The sequence below is a fragment of the Anser anser genome (genome assembly GCF_964211835.1).
Source record: "Anser anser genome assembly, chromosome: 2".
In the NCBI taxonomy this organism is placed as follows: Eukaryota; Metazoa; Chordata; class Aves; order Anseriformes; family Anatidae; genus Anser; species Anser anser.
This window is the reverse complement of record NC_139721.1, coordinates 116,726,898-116,741,511: the sequence shown is the minus strand read 5'-3', so window position 1 is coordinate 116,741,511 and position 14,614 is coordinate 116,726,898. Positions and strand designations below refer to the sequence as shown.

The window sequence follows — 14,614 nt, the reverse complement described above, 5'->3', positions numbered from 1 at the left end:
CCAATCCATGGGTTGAGGTATAAATAATGTGCATGCAGCATGGAGCAAATATCTCTGCCATGTCAATGGGAGGTTTGTGAAATGAACTGAAATAGAACCTTTGCAGATAAAATTATTTATTCTGGACATATTTCTTGTGTCCAGTGTCACTCAGTAAGAAAATATGCAAGCTGCACCATTTTCCAGTTTTATTTTCCCCTGTTCTTCTTTTCCTTTTCTCTGTCTTTCTCCCTCCTCCCTGTCTTAGAGCCTCTCCTCTGTCCTTCCTTCTTCCTTTCCTTCCTCACAGCAATGCTCTAAGGCTGTTATCTGCAGAGATCTCTCTAATGATCTTCCCCATGCCAATGAGCAGTAACTAAAGAGTTAACGTTGACATTTAAGTGTCAGTTTTGGGCTTCGACTTTACATGTTAGTGACAGGAGAACATACTGAGGAAAAACTTTCATTTTTTTAGAAATGCAGAACACAAGTGTAGATTATGTCTTATTAAAATGTTGTGGGATCAGTCACGTAAATCCATGGAGTGGGTTTTAACCAGCCTTTTGGTTTTGGGTTTGGTTTGGGGTTTTCATTAAAGGCTTATTGTTGTTTCTGTCAAATTGAGGCCTTGCATGAAATTCTACAAAATACCACCAAAGGGGTCCGTCGGTAATGTGCCCCTTCGTCTTGAGATGAGCTGTTTGGTCCAAGAAAAATCACCGTGAGCTGTAAATGGTTAAAGGGAATAGATGTGTTAAAACCTCTTATGTCCATGGCATATTTACAGAAAGTGGATTTTTCCAGTGCCTGGATTAGTTAGCGGATTGTCACGTGCCGTATCAGGCAAACTGCAGATGAACAGCAGTTAGGAACTGGAGTCCGTCTGCTCCTGTGCCATTACAAGAAGCCTCCCCAAATGGCCCAACCATTCCCTGACATCCCTTGAAGCAATTCTCTGCTTGGGCCCACAGCAGGGTTTTGCTAAGGTTGGTGCATCAGTTCAGTCTCATCCATTTTCAAGATTATTTTACCCCTTGTGAGCTGGTCACAGCACTCTGTCCTTATGACTGAGCTGAGCCTCAGTCACCATGACATACATTTAGATTTAAGCAAATACGATTGTGGCTTCACTTTGTATGAGCAGTCATCCTTTTAAATGTGCTTTATCTTCCTAAGCTGTATGCCATGCATACTTGGTATGAGATTTTGCCATATGTCAAGGTGATAATGCATCCTATGAGACAGTTTTGCCTGGGGTCTGTAACAGAGACTACCAAGGAATCTTGCCAGTCTGGATTTATATCTTCTGTCCCAATGGAGAATACCCTGTGCAGACATTTCAGACCACCTCAGTGTGCTCCACCTGACTCATGGGACTGTCTTTCTTGGGCAGGGGTTGTTGTTATTTTTTTCTAACTTCAGACAAATTAAAGACCTTGATGTGCTTACTGGAAGAGAGGCCTACATCTAAACTATAAAAGATTGCATTTTTTCTAATCTGTTTATTGATAAAAGATGAACAAAAGTCAAACATTAAATATGTGTATGTTAATAAAAATAACGTGGATAAGCCCAGCCTTATTCCCCCACAGCTGCTGTTATAGCGTGCCTGTCCCTGTGGGTACACAGAAGGGATGGATTGTCAATCCAGAGATTTCTTTGGACAAGAAGACTCCTCAGCATAATCATACACACATCACTGAAAGAAATGTAAATGTACACCGTCAGGCGTTTGTTAAGAATGGGATTTGCATATTTGCCATCAGCAACTCTTATTCTGTGGAGGTTGAGTTTGATCATATTCATTCCTGTGAATGAAAGGGTGATTCGTTTTTTTTAAATGGAGATCACAATTGGTTATTTTGTCCTAACATCTAAAAATATTATTTGGTTTCTCCCTTCCCCTTCTCTCCTTCCTTTCCTCCTTCTCCTTGCAATCAGTGTGTTTGTTTAAGGCTGGTATCTCAACGGCTCTGTCTGAGGAGGGAAGTGTAGGGAGAAGCACGTTTTTACATGATCCTGTTAATGAGCTGTGCCGCAGTCACTGGGCTGGAGCTTTGGAGGGGTTGCTCTGCACTTCTGGCTTTGAGTGAGTTGTAAAAATGTCATCCAGCAATGAAATGCTCTTGGCCTTGCAGCTTTCCAGGTACAGAGCCAGCTCTGGGATGGCTCCATGTTGTCTGTGCTTTTTGGGTTTCACTAGGGCCAAACAACTCACGCGAGCTGAGGATCCGGTCTGCTGCTTTAAACCTTGTATAAGATGGTCAAGCATGTGTGTTGCCTGTGCTAGAAATCCAAAATGATGGGCCAGAGGAGGCCTGCTCACCCCAAAGGTCCTGCTGCAGGAAAGGACAAATGAACCTCTTCCTTCCTTCCTTCCTTCCTTCCTTCCTTCCTTCCTTCCTTCCTGCATGTGTGGCTGCAGAGCATCAATCCACGGGCTCTTTACTTCTGTCTTTCATGGAAAAGTTAATGCCTCGTGGAGTTAAAAGCCTCCACGGAGTTGCACAGGATAAGTTTTAGCACATTGTAGAAGATCTTAATCACTGTTAAAATTTGAAGGATTTTAAAGAATAACTTCTACAGGAACCTAGTTTCATCCCTGCTAAGATCTCCGCATGGTTCTTCTCCCAGGCTCCCGTATGGGCAGCATGGTAGCAAGCAGAAAAACCCTGTTGCTGTGTGCCCTGAGCATACCCCAACACTTGAGATACCCTTGCTTCCTCACCAGGACGTTGTTGTTCTGGAGCCATCAAAGGATCAAGAATTAAAATGTTTCCCTTTCAAGCAGAAATGAAGCAGAGCAGCTCTCTCCAAAGTGACTCAGTCTCTCCTCGGGCCATTCCAGGAACCCAGAGGCTTGGCTTTCCAGCTACACCCTTCCCCCTTTGTTCATGTCCCTGTCCCACAATTGTGTCAAAGTCTGGGATAGACGGTGAGATAGAGCGGTTAAGGTAGCTCAGAGCTACGTGGTTGGTCCTCTTATATCAGAGGGGTCTTGATGAGGGAGGCTGCACTCTCCCTGTGCCTCCAGAGCCACTCTGTAGGTGACTGGGCAATAAGGAATCAGCGAAAAGCCCCTGCTCAGATTAAAGCTTGGCGTCACGTGTGGTTTCGAACAATTCCTCATGGTCTTTCATTTTAAAAAATACGGGTATTTATTTTGTTTCCAGATATCATTTTTTAAAAATAACTCCTGAGAACTGTTGTCACCGTATCCACCTTTCAATCATGCTCTGCAAAAGTGGCTGTTCCAGCGCATAGTGTTTCTGCTCAGCTGCTCCTCAGACCCCGGTGAGCAAGCAGAGGATAAGCGCTTTCTCTGCTTCACTTTAGGGCTGCTTACACTGCTCCTTCCCCCTCTGCCTTCTAGAAATATCACATCTGGACTGACTCCAAACCTGGAAAGTTTTAGCCCAATTAAATAATTATTGTGACAGTTATGTGTCTGTTGAAAACCACAGGCTTATTATGGAACCATAATTCTGGTCATTGCCGTAAGTACATTCAATCCCTTTACCATCTTTTCAGCCCTTTCTAAGCTATTCCACATACATTTTTAACACGCGCCAAAGATTTTACATATAAAAAGAAAGTTTGGAAACAGCGCTGGATAAGTTAGGTAATATGATGCAAATTGAAGGAATAAGTCTGTATTCTTTTTTTCCCCTACATGGTGTGTGCCACGTAGCTTGGAAACTCAGCCACTGCCTTTGACATGTGCATGGCAGCTAGATGATTTTTCAAGAGACATGATGGAAAAAGCAAGTAGCCAAGCCCAAGCCTCGTGCAAAGAGTAATACAGCCTTTGACTGCAGTTACTTACTAAACCCAAAGATTAATCTGGCTAAAGAAATTAAAAATATGTCAGAAAAAAAAATGTAAAGGGCCCAAGGCACTGCTGATAAATATGAAACATTTGTGTCTTGCTAAATGTATTTTTTCATAATTACCAGTGTATGGATTTGTATTGTTCAAAGCCCTAACAGTGAACCTCCTGTGATGGATGCACAATAAAACAGAACTAATTGGAAGCATTAATTTAGACAGAGGCATAACTTGACGTGGAGCTCTTAGAAAGAGATGCTTTAATACTGCCATAGCAAGTATAAAATGTTTGCCTGTAATTTGTAAGCTCAAATCATGCCACCTTCACAAACAAATTCTTGCAAACTCTTGCTGTCTTTTTTTTTTAGTGTTTTTGTTTTATTTCCCTGCTGATAAATATCTCAGACCCAAGGTCATCTTAAGGAAAGAGTTGTAATGCAATAGAAACGTTGCTGTAGGTGCTGCTGTGTTTCTGGGAATGTAATTGACAGTGAATGAGCATGCAGGAACAGCTCCCAGCAGGGACACTTGTGAATAAATATACAGTAAATAAGCGCAGCAGAAGAGGAGAACAATGTATCTACATAAAGAGCAGCACGCTGTACGTCCCCACAAAAATCTGTGGTTTGTGCCTGTAACGGCATAGCTGCACGTTTATTTGAGTGCTCCCTCTGCTTTATCTGCCTGCTCCCACCCCAGTCCCAGCTCAGTGAAGTATTAATCGTGTGTGACACCTCCAGCGAGTGAGCAATTCCACTGAAGTCAGAGGGAAGCTGCTCCTGCTCAGATACCTTGCTGAGGCTGAGTCCAAAATGAGAGGCTGGATTCTGACTGCACCAAGCTAAAACTTCAGGCTGAGATACACAGATTTCTTGTTATCGTATGCGTTTCAGCAGCTGGCTTTGCTTCATGCCAGATAACTTGGTTTTAGCTGCTATATGTGACTTAGTGTTTGTGAATAATCCTGGGCCAAGCAGCTGTTTTCCAGATTTTTGGTATGAAAAGTACTTGAGACTTATTTAAATCCCCTATTTGACTGAAACACTAATTTCCAACAAACCAGGTAAAGGGGGAAATGAAACAGCCAAACCGTGGTTGTGCTGAGCTTTCAAGATTGCTCAGCACAACCTGTGGCCACCAGCACCCAAACTTGAAGAGAACAGAAGATGATCCTCTTGCTCCTTTGCCTGCTCGTTCCAGTTATTAATTGCTGTTTGTCTTCAGATAGTTCCTTATTTCTAATTTGGTGGCATTGGTCTTCAGCTGCCAACTGTGTTTTATTTCTGCTGGTTCCTTTAGTTTTTCCTGTGTTCTCCTCTCAGAGTCATTTATATGCTGAATAATTTGACTAATTGCAGTGCAGTTGTCCTGGATTTACACCAGTGTAGCAGAAGCCACTGTTTTCCCGATGGACTTTTCCTGACACTGCTATCGATGGCCCTTTAATTGGTCCCTCAAGCAAGCCTGCCTTTATTTATATCCATCCAGTCCTTTCAACTCATATTGAATGGGGCTGAAACTCAGCACTTTACCTGAAAATTATGTCCTCTGTATAATGCTTCTTGATATTCCTTCTTCTCTGTGTCCTGACCTTTACTAAGGCTGCTGCTAATATATTCGCTCAGCCACAGTAGTTAATGTTAATGCAAAGACTAATGTTCTCCTGCAGCTGTAATGCAGATGCCACACGTAGTGCTCTGGCTCCAAACAGGATTGCTTCCCTATATTGCACTTTACTGTGGGAATAATTTTACTGCTCCGGTACAATGACAGCTGAAGATGCTTTAAAAGAGAGGGAGAAAAGGGAAAATGTAATAAGTGCGAAGTGTGACAACAAGACACTTATCATTACATTTCATGGGAATGTAACATCTGACTGCCATTCAGCTCTTCCAGCACGTGTCTGTTGAGAACCCAGAGTGATGTTTAATTGTAGCTCATTCAAAACGCCTGAGCAGAAAGTTCGTAACTTGTCACTGGCTCTGTGGTTCCCCGGTTTCAAGGTTATGTTTTGTGTATTAATAAATTAAGTCCAAGCCAAAGGAAAGCCTGCATCAGAGTAGTGTAACTGGCAGAAACATGTTATTAGCTATGTCAGGGATGAATTTGTCTTTCCGAATGCACCACTTGGTACATGTGCGCCTGCATCATTTTGGAAGAAACAACATACAGCTGTGTTTGAAGTTTGTTCCCGATGCATCAGGAAACCTCATGTCCTCCCTGGGAGCCAGGCAGCCATACGTACCATAAGGGCAGCACGGTGAAGCCAGGTGCTACCACTGAGGTAAGCACTGAAACCACCTCAGATTGAATCTTCCCATTACAAGGCTGGCATTTCTGCACTTCTACCAGAAAAAAAAAAAAATCAATTTCTGCTCCTTCTACCAGGAGCGCAGCAGTCGGATCACAGAGCTGGAGACACACTGTGCAGAAAAGCAGCAGAACAAGTGCCTCAGGACTTTGTTCCTGCGATGCTTTCTCAGCAGGACACCCAGGCAGCACAGCACACCCCCAGTTTCTGTGGGGCTCACTGTAAAGGCAGAGGTTTCCGGGCACCGGGTGCTGCCAGCAGCCATCCAGTGTAGCTGTGCGGGAGATGGGGCCAGGCAAAAGGAGGAGAGCAGCTGTTTTACCCTCTGACTCCAGCCCCCAGCATCACCAGCTGAGCAGTGCTGTGCTTTGGGGCCTGTGCAATAGCCTGGCTGAGGTAAAATGAGGCTTCTGGTGTAGCTACTCGAGAGGGAGGGGGAGAGGTAAGATGTCCACGTCGTATCACCGACAGCAAAACGGGTGTTAACGAAGCAGAAGTCAAGGCTGAACGAACAGCGAGGCTGAGCTAACTTTCGCATCGAGAGAAGACCCCTGTGGGCTGTGTGCTGACAGGGCAACATGGAAAAGCTGGTGCGTTTAATCTCTTCACAAGGGCTGTTGTGTGAATAATCAGAAGTTGTTAGGGTTGTCAGCCCAATTTCCTTCCAGAATAAAGCTGAGTGTGGAGGTGATGACATTTCAGGAATGGGTGAAGTAGATTCTATCCTGTATATAAATCAGGTTTAACCAGAAAGAAAAGAAAAACAAATAAAATAGATGGCTTATAAAGTATTACGGGGATAATGCTGTTTATGCCTGCTATTATTACTGTTATCTAAACAACAGTTCCATGTTGTTGGAACAAAGAAGCACACATGACAGTACCAGCCTGTCACATTGAGGCAGGGTGAAACTCTGATGACCTGAATCCACTATGAACACTTAAACAAAAGCTCAAGGAAAAGTTTTCATGTTTAAAGCTTTGGACTTACTTATCATCTCTTAAATACACATTTCGTGTAAGTATCCCTGTAAAGACAGAAAATAACATCAAAATTAGTGATTTTAGTTGATTTGCTGATTTAGCTGATTTGTAAAGTCTTTGTACCCCTTATGATTGCAAACTGTCTTGTGGACATGCAGTGTGTTACAGAGAAAAGGCAAGGCCAGTACATGTTCAAAGTAACTTTCAGAAGCTGTACATGATAGCAGCAGTGGAATTTAAAAAAATTGCCGGTGTGCATGCAAAAAACAGCCATCCACACTAAAAAGTGAAACATTGCACTTTGTCGTGCAACATTATTCATGCTGAACAGGAAATATGAATTGCAGAAACAAATGAACTGCTAAATTGATAGAGCATATTTTTAAAAAGTGAGGTCCTCGTCCTAACTTCATGTGTATTTCCAGCTGAATTACTGATCCCCTGATTAATCAAGTACACTATCGCCATCTCACTCTTGTGTTCCGTGTGCATGATATTGCCTATCTCCACCAATTGAATGTAATGCAGGAGCAATAACACTGAGTGAAATACAAGCAGCACAGTCCTGCTCTTGTTAGCAGAAGTTATATCCAACAGCTGCTCTGACCTTACTTAAAGGAACAGAAGATTTACTACACCGACTTGGACCATCATTCCTTCCAGTCCAATACCTAGCTTCAAAGGTTGGGAAAAAAATCCATACCTCAATACCTGTGCAATCTTGCAGTTCACCTAATGGAGAAAAAAAAAAAATAAAATCTTCCTTGATCTCTGCAGTGAGCAGCTGATATTTTCAAAAATGGAATTTGATCCTTTCCTTTTTATCTTGGTGTATCCTAACGCTGACGCTCGTGCCCCTGGCACTCTTGAGGTTCAGGTATGCATCTGCAACAGCTTGGTGTGGAGGGCCTTTGCCAACGGACCCGGGCCATCGGCAGACCTCCTTGCAGAGCAGCCGTGCAGCTCCATGGAGATGGGCCATGACGAACACCCCAGTTATTCCAAAATCAGCCTCAGCTGAAGCCCAGTTCAACTCAAAGCAGCTAAAAGGAAATTCAAAGTTTAGTTCCGAAAGCCAAGAGAAAGCTGTCGCTGGTCTTTAGGAAGGATGAACAGAAATGAAAAATAACAGCTCACTTCTTTCCCTAGCAACCTCACATGCACTCCAGAGGCTTCGCTAGCCCTGTATGATCCAGCAGATAATGAGACCATCACATTGCAACCTTTCTGGCTGGTTTATGTGTAACCTTACATCCTTGGGCTGTGCGCACAGGAGAAAATCTGGATATGGAAACCCTCACTGCCGCTTATAGCCCAGGTCCACTCTGGGAATTAGTCACATTCAAATATCACCTCTTTTCCGCAAAGCCAGTAGCCAGTCTCCCGTACCGAAAATGCTAATTCCCTTGATCCTGACTTGGTTTTGTTCTCACTTGCCCAGATGACTAACTGAGGCAGTGAATTATTGTACAAGCCCCTTAACAAGTCATTTACTCACTCTGAGAGACACGGTTTGTTTTTTCCTTAAACCGGGCAATGGTCAAAAATCAGAGCAAAGCTTTCCTGCATAAATGTAATGGTTTTCCCTGTAAATGTAATAGTTTATGCACAAGTTGCTTTCTAATTGTGTTACATGCTCACATAACGAATCAGTGCAAGGTCCTCATTACAAGCTCTCGTTTGAGATCAAACACAGGGATAACCAGGCACTTGGAGGCAATAATGAGTTTGAAGGGGCCATAAGTAATAAATCATCCAAATTACTGTCGGTGAACAGATGAAATGACTGAAATACCTTAAGGGGTTGTAGAAGTTAGTCAGCCTATGCATAACTACAGCATCCCTTCTGACTGCAGGATCAATATTTCTGTACCTGCAGCTGGAAAATTTGAGCACAGCTTTTGCAAGTAGGGAAATAAATGACTGCTTCGTTGAAGCAGGGGGATCCATGAGTAGGGCTCTCTGTTCTGCCTCCTCGACAGTTTTCATACAGTGTGTTACAATATTTTAAATCAGCCGTGGATCGAAGTTACTGGGGAAGACAGACAGAAAGAGGGATAGACAACCTGGTCATATAAACCTCATTTCCTTAGCAAAGACAAGCTAAAAATGACTGTGCTGTAATGAAAGACTATCCTGAGTCTAGAATAAAGGTCCCTGATTGATAGGTTCATTGGTGTAAATTAGTTAAGAGCTGGTGGCTCCGTCCTAAAGAAATTAGGTTTGAAAAAGACATATCATTTGGTGCTGGAATCAAAAGCCTGTGACTCAGTTACCCCAAACTGCAAAGATTGTGAAAGGAATCTGGCGGGTCTAAGAGCTACGATTTTTTTAGAAAAAGGAGTGTGCCCGAAGAAGTGGCTCCTGCCATGCCACGCTACCAACCGCTTTCCAGCTCAGCAGGCACCAGACATCGTGCTTTGCAGGGGTCAGGCGCGGCTGATCCGTACCGTGCTGGGTCTTTGAGAGGCAGCAGCTCCTAGCCTCAGCCAAATTAGTGCTCGCCCGCTTACCCTCTCATATGGGAAAGAAAAGTGCTTCCTAATGCATTACCATGGAAAGGCTGCCAGGCCCTGCCCCAGTCCGCTCTTCGTGCCAATGAAATGTTGCTCTCTAAGGCTTGTTTTCTGTGTTGAGTAGGAACTGGTTCTGAATGTCCAAAGCAGGAGGATTTCCTCTCCTGGAAAGTATCGCAACACACAGACTGCATTTACCTCTTTCAGACATCACTTCTGCTTCTCCCTTTATTGCCCTAAATGAGTCCTCTTTTTGCTTTATGATGATGCCATCTAAATAGATAGGGATATGGGGTGGGATTCGTTTCACCCAATTTTCATCATCTGAAAGCTGGACATTGAGTTAAAGCTCATCATCTCCTCTGTGACCTCTTTTGCTAATGGTAAGAGGTGAGTCTCCCCAGGGTACTAGTCAATCCATGGCAGCTTAGAGACTTATTTTAGGATGGGGTGAATGGCCTGCCAGAGCCGTGCTACCTGAGACATGTAAGTTCTACATACCTGAGGTTTGCACAGTTGTCAGAAACCTTTGTTAAGACGTCTTTGAATCCTCCTTTTTCCCTTTTTATTGCTGCTTGTGAAATGGATACCCTCGCTTGAGTCAGCATCTGTGACATCAACTACATCCTCTCTTTGGCAAGATCCTATTTTAAGCCTTCCATCAGAGGCCACGGCTATTTGTGTCATTGTCAAAACTCTTCAAAAGGTCCGGTGACATTGATGCTAGGTCTCTTAGAAGCCAAAGGTTCTGCAGCAACATAAATAGGATCAGCAGCACTAAGTGCAGGTGGAAGAAAAGCCAGCTGCACATCCTTTCTGTCTCCCTTGGCAACAGCATCCTGCCAACAAAAACTGCTGCCAAGGAAAGGGTGGAAAGGAAGGGATGTGCATTTGCAAAGCTGGGGCTGGACAAGCTTTGTGTGACGGGGGAGCTGTCAGACTGGGGAACATTTGTGTGCTTTTAAAATTATTTTTGGTTTGTTCCATGTGTTTTTGGACAAGGGAAAGCACGGGGCCTCTGTCCTTGTGAACAGTTTTCATCTGAAATTCCAAACAACGGTCTCCACAATTTTGAACCATATGTTTCCATCCATGACAGCACACAGGGAAGAAATCTGTGGTGAGTTACTACTTACAGATGTGGCAAATCCTCCAGCAAAGGTTAAAATACGTGGCATGGTTCTCTTGTTACGCCAGCTGCAGCTTCATGCTAAATCATTGTTTCAGCAGCGAGCTCTTAATAAGCCCTGAGTTCTAGAAACTGCTAAACAAGCTGATATTTGTAAGGAGCAATTTTTCCTATAATGCTCTGAGTATCTTTATTTAGGGAAACCTTCAGACTGGAAGCAGGGAGGATGAAAAGTGAACTGCAAATGGCAGGGAGAAAAGGAACATCACAAGAGCACAAAAATGCAAAGCAGATCTAAGTTTGTTGTTTGTCTTTTCACATCCTCTGTGAAACGACTGTGGCTATGAAATCATGGTGTGTATAAATAGGGGTAAAATACCCTTGTGATATAATACATGCACCTGTATATACATATCCTTCCTCAGAGGGACTTTACACTCCTAAAATCAGCAGTGGGGTCACTGTCTGAGGCCCCGTAGCTGCGAGCTCTGCCAAACCTCAAGCCTATTCTCACGGTGTTGCTCCTTTGTGATCTTCTCACCTGGTACAATGAGAGAGAAGGAACTGGCTTTTCCGTCTAGTAAAATGTTAGGAACAAATTCTATGAGCAGCCCGTGTAACAAACTACTTGGGCTGTTGCAGCACCCCTGGATATGACAGGGGCTCTGAATCAAAGACTGAGGAGCAGGAATTTGTCCTGTGACTCCTAGGGGATTCCTGTGCTGCTTTCAAGCAGCCCCCAACTTGTTGCACTCTTAACATTTCCCCCTGCCTTTTGAGGGATTTGTTGTTGGCTGAACAGGGCACATTTTTGTGTTCTTGGGCTGTGCGTTCTTCCAGACACCCAGCTGTGCCAGGGAGAAAGAGAGAAGCAGAAAAAGAAACAGAAAAAGAAGAAACAGAAGAAGGGAGGCAAGATGATGGCTTTAAGAATCGCAGGATCTGTGGACTTATTTTATAGGTGCAAAGTAGCAACTGCCCATTCATCACAGAGAAATGAAAAAATAACATAGAGAACATGCATTTTCCTGCCAAAGAAGGAGAAGGAGAGAAGAGCATCCCTATTTCATTCCACATATTTTCCTCTCACAGGATTATTAATACCATTAGGGATAATTGAATGAAGTGGAAAGTCTGGTGGAGGTGCAGAAGCAGGAGGTGGATCTGTAAAATCCATCCCCACACAAAAAGCTAAATGCTGCGCTGGAGGGAGGGCACTCTGCCTTGAAATAGGGAATGAGCAGTCTCACAAGGACGTGCAGCTGGGGTGCTTGTTGCTGTTTTGTTCCCAGAAAACGAGAACTGCCAGCAATCCTCTGGCATCTGAATAGACCCGTGTCAGACAAACTGTATCTGGACTTGATGGGAAACCAAGCTGGAATACCAAGCAGCCCTTCGATCTGCTCGCAGAGAGGGGGACTGGCTCAGTAAGTAATCTTTCCCTGCAGTTGCAAAGGTACTCCATAAAGGAGCGAGCCCTCTCGCTGCACAGCCCTGCAAGACACGCCTGCCTTGGCTGTCTCTGTCCTCATTCCTCCAAACCAATTCCAACAATAACAGCAACTCCTGCCTGCCGCTGCCTCGCTGGGGAGAAGATGTGTTTTTCCTTTCTTTACTGAGTGATGAGCCTTCCAAATCTGTGTGATGTGAGCAGGTGAGGATGTCTGCTGACAAGTCCAAATGATATTTTCAGGTAAGTGATTACCCTGAACAAGCAGCTAGAGTCGTGCTCTTTCTTTTTGTTACCGTCCCCTCGGTAATTACTGTTGTCCTAGGTTGTCAGTGAGCCTTTTCAGAAGGATCACCAGCTCGGGTGTCTGTATATATTTAGATAAATAGGGGATCGAAAGCATTTCTAAAGCATCTATTCTCATAGTATCTGTGAGTATCTGGTGCAAGCAGAAGGGAGCTGGGAGATGCCTGCTCTGTTACTACATGGCAGCGTCCTGTTTGTATCACCCATTGTGGGAATCACGGCAGGACCAGAAATGAATTTTGATTTACAGACTCGCTCTCTCTTGAAATCTAAGTGCATCTTAGGAACAGTAATGGTGCTCTGCAATGTTTGTGTGTTGTTAAAGGGCCGGGACACGCTTGCCACATGAAAACCGTGGCTAACATCAACGTTGCTTCACGGGGAGTGTCAGTGAGTGCTGCTTAATTTGTGTTTATACATGTGATTGCCAAAGCTTCTGCTGATGCTGTGTTGTGTTGCTGTGAATAGAGCTGTTACTCGTTCTCTCCGTTTTATCAAACACCTTGTATTTGGAAGTTGGGGTTGATCACCCTGTCTAATACTTACGAGAGAAAGCAGACAATAACTTGTGAGTTAATACGTGGGAGTTCTGGCTTGACAGCCACTGATAGGCAGAGAAGAGAAATTTTCTATGCAGAGTAACCTACTTTTTCCTTCAGTTCTGCCACCAATCATGGAGATGAAATTTGCTTAACTCTTTGTTTGTACAAAGGCTTCCTCACAGTGTGTGAAAATCACATTGCTTTGACAGATTGCAAAGAAAATGGCCATAACAAAAATAACAATACGTACTTTCTCCACAGTTTCCATCTGTTAAAGATCCATTTTGCTCCCTGTAATGTTTTGGGTTTGCTGAGAGCCACATGATAAGTCAATAGCATCAGGAAGAAAGCTTGCTTTGCAACAATAACATTGCTGCTGCTCTGAGCAGGCTTTGCACAACCTTTTCTTGCTATCGCTTAGGAAGTCACGACTGTAGGAGCACGGAGAGCCATCAGCATGCTGCACGCTGCCCACATGCCTCCCAGCCCTGGGACTGTAGATAATGGGTCCTTTTGTAGAGCAGCTCCCTTTGCTTCCTTTGCCCACGGCAGTCTGAAATAATGACTCCAGCAGTAGGGCTCTGCACGAAAAGCTCTTTCTGACTTCTAGAGCAGAAACATTTGCCAAGTACCGCTCGGGGTGGCTCTGTTTGTCTTGCCGCAAGGTCCGAGGTAGCAGAGGCCAGAAGGGGTCAAACGCCAGATTGAGCTCTTCGTGCAAATTCGTTTGCTATAGAAAATGTGAACGTGCAGCTCAAAAGTTTCCACTGTATCTTTGGCAATTAGGGCTTGGTCCAAAGCCCACTAAAGTCACTGGGAACCTTTCCACGGGCTTTGGATCACAAGTTACATAAGTTTGTGTTGTTTAGCGGTGGTGCTCCGGGGAGGCTGAACGCGTGAGCTGACTCCACAGCCGCACACAAGGTCTGCCATCATGTGGAAAAGCTGCACTCAGAGTGCCCATAAAGCGTCCAGTGCAGCACCAGGCGGTATTAACTCCTGCATGAAGCCAGGACACCAGCTCCTAGCAGGGGCTCTTGATGTCCTGACCTAAAGCAGTCAAAGAATTTGAGCTGCTGGGGCCCAAACTGCTTTGTTTTTCTGATTTGGAGGGACCCAGTTCTGCCTCCTACCTCAAAACAAGAGTGAGAAAGTTCCAAATGATTCTCAAAGGTAGGGCTTTGGGTAGAGACTCCCTTCTGTTTCATCATCTGGGAAAGAAAAATATTCCTAACCCCCACCTCTCTGGAGGCTTGCTGAGGACATCAGTCTTTACAAAAAAAGTCTGTAAAGGAGCTTCTTCATTTTTCTCACGTGCAAAACCATGGACTCCTCCTGTGAGCATACAAAGGGAAGTGCTGCAGCGAGGTCCTGTTGAGATTTGAACCACTGCACCACATAGTCAGGAAGGGTTTTTATGGCTAAACGCACACCAGCCCCCTCTGTGTACACTCTTCTGTGCTTCATCCTTGAGTTAATTCGTGCTGTACTTAACATTCAATTCTTGGTGCACTATGCAAGAACATGAGATGACACAGTTCACACCACTGAGACATCGGGTCAATCAAC

General features: G+C 44.2%; 1 protein-coding gene across 10 annotated transcripts in view; it reads left to right on the top strand.

Annotated features, from left to right (window-relative positions):
* The window catches only part of TMEM108 (transmembrane protein 108), a 274,766-nt gene that overhangs the window by 245,039 nt on the left and 15,113 nt on the right, over nt 1-14,614 (top strand). The window contains exon 1 of one of the 10 annotated variants that reach the window (XM_083825035.1): nt 5,599-12,440. The exons of the other annotated variants lie outside the window; for them this stretch is intronic. Within the exon in view, the coding sequence (XP_083681161.1) occupies nt 12,428-12,440 (13 nt within the window). The 5' untranslated portion in view covers nt 5,599-12,427. Of the gene's footprint in view, nt 1-5,598; nt 12,441-14,614 lie in introns of those variants that run through there. 10 annotated transcript variants of the gene reach the window in all.